This window comes from Phoxinus phoxinus (genome assembly GCF_949152265.1).
Source record: "Phoxinus phoxinus genome assembly, chromosome: 12".
Classification (NCBI taxonomy): domain Eukaryota; kingdom Metazoa; phylum Chordata; class Actinopteri; order Cypriniformes; family Leuciscidae; genus Phoxinus; species Phoxinus phoxinus.
This window is the reverse complement of record NC_136887.1, coordinates 32,933,553-32,941,280: the sequence shown is the minus strand read 5'-3', so window position 1 is coordinate 32,941,280 and position 7,728 is coordinate 32,933,553. Positions and strand designations below refer to the sequence as shown.

The 7,728-nt window shown below is 40.4% G+C and overlaps 1 protein-coding gene across 1 annotated transcript in view; it reads right to left on the bottom strand.

The window, feature by feature from the left end:
- Positions 1 to 7,728, bottom strand: part of LOC307008324 (uncharacterized protein) — a gene marked incomplete at its 5' end in the record, with an annotated part of 37,903 nt that overhangs the window by 27,616 nt on the left and 2,559 nt on the right. The window contains one exon of the mRNA XM_079631066.1: positions 4,877 to 7,201. Coding sequence (XP_079487192.1) covers positions 4,877 to 7,201 — 2,325 coding nt within the window. The remainder of the gene's footprint in view (positions 1 to 4,876; positions 7,202 to 7,728) is intronic.

Genomic DNA, 7,728 nt, shown 5'->3' with positions numbered 1-7,728 from the left:
AAGTAGAAGCCTTTAGATTAATTAAAAGAATTTTAAGATAATGAGAAACAAAGTAATGTGTGTCCAAACTGTTGACTAGTAGCGTACATTATAAAATGCTAAATATCCGAGTTGCTGTAGAAAACAAATCTATGCTTTTTAGAAGTGGAATAATAAAATGTGGGGTATGAGTGGAATGCATTTTATAAAAGAAACAAGCACACAATTGGGTGATACATGTGTGTGTCTTCAATGCGACTCTTACCTTGATTTGCAGACACAGGTAGGGATCAGACACATGAGCAGGAGAAGATAGCACAGCATCAGCAGCAACATGGACATGGAAAAGAAGAAGAAGAAAAACAGATTCCATTAGAGCGATGCAAAGCAGACGTGTGCAGGACCCTCATACTTACCAAACCTTCAGCAGACACTTCAGCAAGAGCACACATACATGAACATTTGTTTATGTGAGTCAGACAGAAAGCTTTATGAAAGAGAAAGGAGAAAAGAGAGAATGTTCAGAGAAATCAAACACATCGGATGAGCAGCAGCTTCAGATATTAATAATTCAAACCTCCATCTCTCTCTCACACTCACACGCACGCACGCACGCACGCACGCACGCACGCACGCACACGTTGCATTTTTGGATTTTATGAGGACAGCAGATGACAATGCAAAAAAAAGCAGTGCCCTCACAATGACAACCATGCTCATAAAGGTATGTGCTGTTGTCTCTGGCAATATATTTACATTAATATATTAATGTAATTTTATTAGAGACATGAAGCTGTGCACAATGTGGACAGGTGCTCTTACTGTAAAATCTCTCAAAAACTCTTATTTTAACATACTCTTTTAGAACAAATGGGGTACAATAAAATATGATTGTAGAAGAATTAATAAGAGATCTCATGGAAAATCACGGATATATGCAAAATAATGAGACAACATGTTTAGCTTATAGCAGAGTTTCAGCTCTCACTGATGTAATCATGCACCCTATAAAAACACACACGCTCGTCCCTTCCCCCAACACATTAACCCAGAATCTCTGGTGACTTCATGCCTCCATCTACGACAGGGGAGTCTTTAGGCCTTCAGCAGCCGCTCACCACATCACATCCAGCCCTGAACCTCTCACTGCCCCCCTGTGGACTCAAGAATAATGGTACAGCCCAGCCTGTGAGTCCGCCTGTTGCCGTGGCAACACCATCCCACCAAGGGATGGAAATTGGGCCAGAAGAGGAAGAGGAGAAGGCAGAGGGCATTTATGACATAAACACAGAACAAATGATAGCTATCCTCCACAAAAACATCGGAAATGTAACACCACTTCATACTTAAGCACAAACTAATGTCATTTATGCTAATGCACCAAACAAAGCTAGAGATATCATCAGTGTCACTGCAAGCAGAATGTAAGGGCTTGTGATGGAATTATATGTATGTTTTTGGGTGTTTTCCTTCACGCTGACTCTCAAATACTCTCAAATACATCAGACAATGACTGCAGGCGGTGCAGATGGAGAGGGGGAAGGGAGACGGTGAAAGGATGGAGAGAAAGAGACATGAGGGAAAGGCAGAGAGATGCAATAACACTTTACAGTCTTAGAAGAAAAGGGTTTATGTGGACTAAAGTGGTTCATATGTAGAACCTTTTAGTGATCCCATCATGGGAACATTCTATCAATTTAGATTTATTTGATTCATTTAGTTTTCACATTATGAATTAAACAGCTTGTTTACATACTTTATCACTAGAAAAAAATGAAATAACCCGTTAAAAATGAAAGTCTTACGCTCATTTAAGACATTTCTCCTTATATGGAACCTTTTTGTCAAAGAGTTCTTTAAAAATTGAGTCAGGAACACTAGAGTTCTAAATAGAACCCCACTGAAAAAAAACTCTACTTTGTTTTTATTATGATCAATAATTAGATTTGTATCTGACATTAACAGGAAGCAAAGTCATTCATAAAGATACGCCCCACTCCCAGATATAAGAAACCTAAACAACTAGTAAAAATAGCTTTGCAGCGCATGGTTTTAGTTTGCTGTCTGTGGACGCAGGTCACTGTGTGTGTGTGTGTGTGTGTGTGTGTGTGTGTGTTTCTGTCCTACTGTCTCACTGGCCTTGATAAACCCAGTTTAATCCTTTCAGAGGATCAGTGTGCTGCACGCCACACACACATACACACACACACACAAACGGTATAAACCAACAAATCAATATGCACAATCTCACACAGAATGATTCACATGGATGTCCCAGATCAGCATGACTGTATGAACTGTATTATATTTATATGAGAGCACATGCACTTTAAACACCAGCATTCCTCTCCGAATCAACGATCATCCCACAATAATCTCCTCTGAGAGCCACACCGGTCCACAGAGCTCAGGAGAGACTCTAAAGGAGAGATGTGAGGAGCATTGAAGAACAGAAAACAAAGCTGGAACTTTTACACTACGATATGAATTCAAGAGACATGGAAAATAATCGTTTTTTCTTGCAAAGATATGTAATGTTTTATAACCACAGCACAATATAAGCATACTAAAACATTTATATAAGACATTTTAAGCTTTTAAACACCTCACTTTGATAGCTTTACCTAGCATATTTATTCCTAATGTAATGTGAAGTAAGCATACACACACACCTGACAGAACATACTCGAGTTATAAAACGCTAGCACTTTATTTCACAGTCCTGTCCCCAATACATACGATGTACTTATTACAGTAATTATAATAACTGAGTAATAACTAGGTACTAACCCTGAACCTACTCCTAACTCCAGTATTTCCTTAGGTAAGTACATGTAAGTGCAAGTACTGTAAAATAAAGTGTAACATACAAAACAATCCACAGTAGCCATGTTAGTTTTTAAATTCAAGATATGTCAGGTAAAAATAAAGCAGAACAAACGTGATCTTGACCATTTTATATAAATATAAATATATATATGTAACAGTGCCCTTGACCTTTCATACTGGCTTTTATACAGCAGCAATCTGCCAATAAAGAATGCTTTGAAGCGAGAAGCTCATTGCAGTGATTTGTGAGGAAACTGCTCCTCAGAGCTCAAGAGCATGTGGATTTATGGTGTACATTAAAGAAACGGCGCTAATAAGTCCAGGAACTGAAGATTAGAGAAATGAAGGCCAGATGTGGGACATTCAACTGGCAGAGAGGGCAACGGTTCACACGGTCACAAATGAAGAAGTGCGGACGTGTGCACCACACACACACACAAAACAGAAGGTGTGTTAGTGCATGAGTGACCTTGCATTATTCAGGTCAATGCTAAAGACATTTAAGACTCCTTTTCATTTCATAAAGACAGACACAATAGCATGGAAAAGGCACTAAAACTATGGCAACTTCCTGTAGCAGTTTCCATAAGCAAGCAGAACATCTGACACACACATGTCTCTCTTTACACAGCTCGTCTTTAATGTGCTGCAGAGGTTCCACAAATAATAATGAGTCTATTAAAGAGAAGCTATAGAGAACACTGGAAAATAAACCAAAATATACAAGCTATAAAGTTGAAGTCAACATAAAGTGGCTCTTTATGTTGATGTACGATGCATTTCAGAGTGGAACAATGTATAAGATAAGTGATGACAACTGAATGTGTGCGTGTCTGATATTGATGGCAAGAGTGGAAAAAAACATGGTCACTCTTAAACTTGATATTAGCATTTTTAAGCTCATTTATGAAGCTGTGTTGTCGAACACAATAGTAAACAAAACTCAGACTTTTTTTTTACATTTATATTAAAACTGACTCATTTATCAGCTCTTACAATGCTGAAATCAGTCATGTCTCTGTCACTAATTTGTCTGGATATGGTTAATTTTCCCTCATCTTCATATTCTATACTGTCTGTCTGTATGTACAGAACTGCGCAGTTTTGCTGATGCTCAAAATGGCTGCCAGCATCGCATTGCAGAGGTCTTATGTGGAGATACTGAGTGTGTGTACTCTCCATGCATGCTTCATCCTGTCCATTACACACTTGCCTTTTCTCCTGTGTGTGTATCAGTACATGTTTTAGTGCCACTGCATGATCAGGGCAATAATGAGTGTGTGTGAAGCAGAAAATAGGTCAGTGTATGAAGAATAGTGTGCACTGCAGTGTCCCTGTTCTTCCTGCAGCATTTGTCCTTCTCCATCTCTCTCACTCTCCATCCATTTACACCGTCACAATTCTGATGAAACTAAATCTGATATATCTGAGAACGCATACAGTTGCTTTGCTAATTATTCTTCATCTGATAAAGCAAGTAATCGGGTTGTATGTTGCTCTATGCCACTGTTATTGTGTTGCATTAGCTTGGCCTCGTACACACCCCTCCCCCGCGACTCTCCAGTCTGTGAAACCAGAGCACATTTCCTGTTTTCTCCTGACACCAGCTGACACTTTCTGAAGGAGTGATTAAGAATGTTATATCCACAGTTTATATCCCACTGCATTTTCCTTCTGGGCCTAACACATGAACATACAATTGACCCAAAAAGTATTTAGATACCTAAGGCACACTGAATATGTATGAATGTCAAAACACTAGATGACAAACATTAAGCCAATTTAATAGTAAAATAGCACAAGCAAACTTTAAAACAATATATTTACTGTTCAATAAAGAAAACAACAACACCTGTGGTTCCTCTGTGTGAACTTCAGGAGAACCAACTTCATCCATCCTAAAATCACCAAAACACACGCTGATTTGAAGAAATTGAGCAATACTGATAGATAGAAAAGATGACGCAGCATTTGAGAAAGTTATAGATGCCTGATGTATTGTGATGATGTCCAGAAAGGTGTAAGTGTAAATTAAATGAGCAAATACTGTATGAGCAAGACTTCTCACCTCTGCACTAACATCTGGTTCTTCTGCATTCCTGTTTTGCTTTGGTACAGTCCTCGTGCCACTTAAGTCAACGTTTAACACACTTTGACTAGAGGGCCGCAAAAACTTCAGGTCACTCTTTCTGGAGTCAGTAGTGCCACACACCTCATAATTGTACACGTGCTGTAAAGTTCCTGTGCCGCCTACGTCTGCGTAAAGAGGCGGATAATACGGAATAACTGGAAGATTCGCTCCAGATTTATAAAACATCCGCTCGCGTCTCCATCTGTAGCATTTGACTGACAGTATGGCAATGATAGACACGATAAAGAGAAATGAAACCACAGCCAAGGCCAAGACTAGATAGAAAGTCAGGTTGTCGTTGTATTCCTTGTCGTGCGTAAAGTCAGTGAACTCCGAGAGCACTTCAGGGAAGCTGTCCGCCACCGCCACGTTAACATTGACTGTAGCTGATCGAGAGGGCTGCCCGTTGTCCTCCACTACAACAGTGAGTCTTTGTTTGACAGCATCTTTATCTGTCACTTGGCGTACAGTTCTTATTTCTCCATTCTGTAAGCCCACTTCAAACAGCGCCCTGTCTGTGGCTTTCTGCAGTTTATATGAGAGCCAGGCGTTCTGACCAGAGTCCACATCAACAGCCACCACTTTAGTCACCAGATAACCCACATCTGCCGAACGAGGCACTATTTCAGCCACCACAGAAACCCCTGACTGGACCGGGTACAGAACCTGAGGCGCGTTGTCATTCTGGTCCTGAATGATTATTTTGACGCTCGCGTTGCTGCTGAGAGGAGGAGAGCCTCCGTCCTGCGCTTTTACTGTGATTGTAAATGATTTTAATTGTTCATAATCAAACGATTTTGTTGCATAAATCGTCCCACTGTCGGAGTTAATAGAAACAAAAGACGAAATTGGTGTGCCGTTCAAATCATTATCTGAAATTAAGTAGGATACGCGTGCGTTTGCTCCCAAATCTGCGTCATGTGCTTTTACACTGAACAAAGACAGAGAGGGCGAATTATTCTCCATCACATACGCACTGTATGAATCCTGTTCAAACTGCGGTGCATGATCATTTACATCAGTGATCTTAACGTTCAAAGTCTTTTTACTAAACAGAGAAGGGCTGCCGCTGTCTTTGGCTGTGATGGTAATATTATACTCAGGTATGTCTTCTCTGTCTAGCTCTGCGTCCGTGACAATACTGTAATAATTAGTCAAAGATGATTCGATTTTAAACGGAAGGTCTCTGTCAATAAAACAGGTAATCTTTCCGTTTTCTTCAGAATCGCTGTCTTGTATATTTATCATGGCCACCACGGTTCCAAGTGGTGCATTTTCAGGTATACTGTTGGAGAAAGACATAAGCGTCATTTTTGGTGTGTTGTCATTCACGTCTGTTACTTCCACAATCACCTCAGAAGAATCTGATAACCCCCCCTGATCTTTAGCTTGAATTTTAAACTCGTGTATTGAAGACTCTTCAAAATCAAGCTCACCTATCAATCTTATTTCACCACTAGATGGATCGACAGAAAACAGGTCTCGAATTTTGGGTGTGGTGTGTTCGAAATAATATCCAATTTGTCCATTCGAGACGGTATCCGCATCGGTTGCATTAACAATAATCAGCAACGATCCTTTTGCGGTGTTTTCTGGGATAGATATTCTGTATGTGTCCTTTTGGAAAACCGGAGCATTGTCATTTGTATCTAAAACAATAACGTGTATTTTTACCGTGCCAGTGCGTTTCGGGTTGCCTCCATCTGTAGCAGTTAAAGTTAAATATAAATGCTCTTGCTTCTCTCGGTCTAAAAGCGTTTGCAAAACAAGCTCGACGTTTTTACTGCTGCCGGATCGACTTTGTGTCTTTAGTGTAAAATGGTCAGTAGGATTAATTGAGTAACTCTGAATACTATTAATGCCGACATCAGGATCCACTGCGCTGTCCACAGTAAAACGCGCTCCGGTTAAAGCAGACTCGCTTATTTCCAATGTAATTTCACCTCTTGGAAATGCAGGACTGTTGTCATTAACATCCAATATTTCTAAGGTGATGCGATAGAGCTCGATGGGATTTTCTAAGATGACTTCAAAGCTCAGACTGCATGCGGATACCGCACCAGCGCACAAAAGCTCCCGGTCGATTCTCTCCTTAATAATGATGTGCCCTTTCTCCCGGTCCAGCTCAACATATTCCCGGCCACCTGCTGTGAATATCCGCGCTTTCCCCGTTGTCAACCTTTTAAGCTCAAGACCTAGGTCTTTAACTATGTCTCCGACGAATGAACCGGGTGCCATCTCCTCTGGCACGGAGTAACGGACCTGTCCGTACGCGCCACAGAGAAAGTGTGCACAGAACAGCAGAACACACGACGGCCATGCAGAATGGCAATCCTTCCTTCTCATGTTGATGGTGGAGCTTCGATTTATCTTCCACAAAAATATTAAATAAAATATCCACTCGACAGCGAAGAAAAGTCTAATAATTAAAGTGAAATCTAAAAATGAAACAAATCATTTATATTGCCTGTTAAATGCGTCATCCAGATGGTGCGCAAGGCTTTGTACTAAATGCACTGCCCAAGTGGCACGGAAGGCGTGTATGATGCATAAAATCAGCCAGATCTACCTTATCAGCCAACAGTGACGCTTAGAGTTCAATCTAAGAACTACAAATTGCTTATTACACGCGCGTTATGAGCTGTTTATGAAAACGGGGGTAGTGCTGGAGCAAGTTGCAAGCGGCAACATCCACTTTTACGCACATCATTGTAAAAGACCTAGTAGAGCGAGGCAAAACACTTTGTTTCTTTTCAAAACAAGCTGAAATAATTGTAAACACTTTTAAA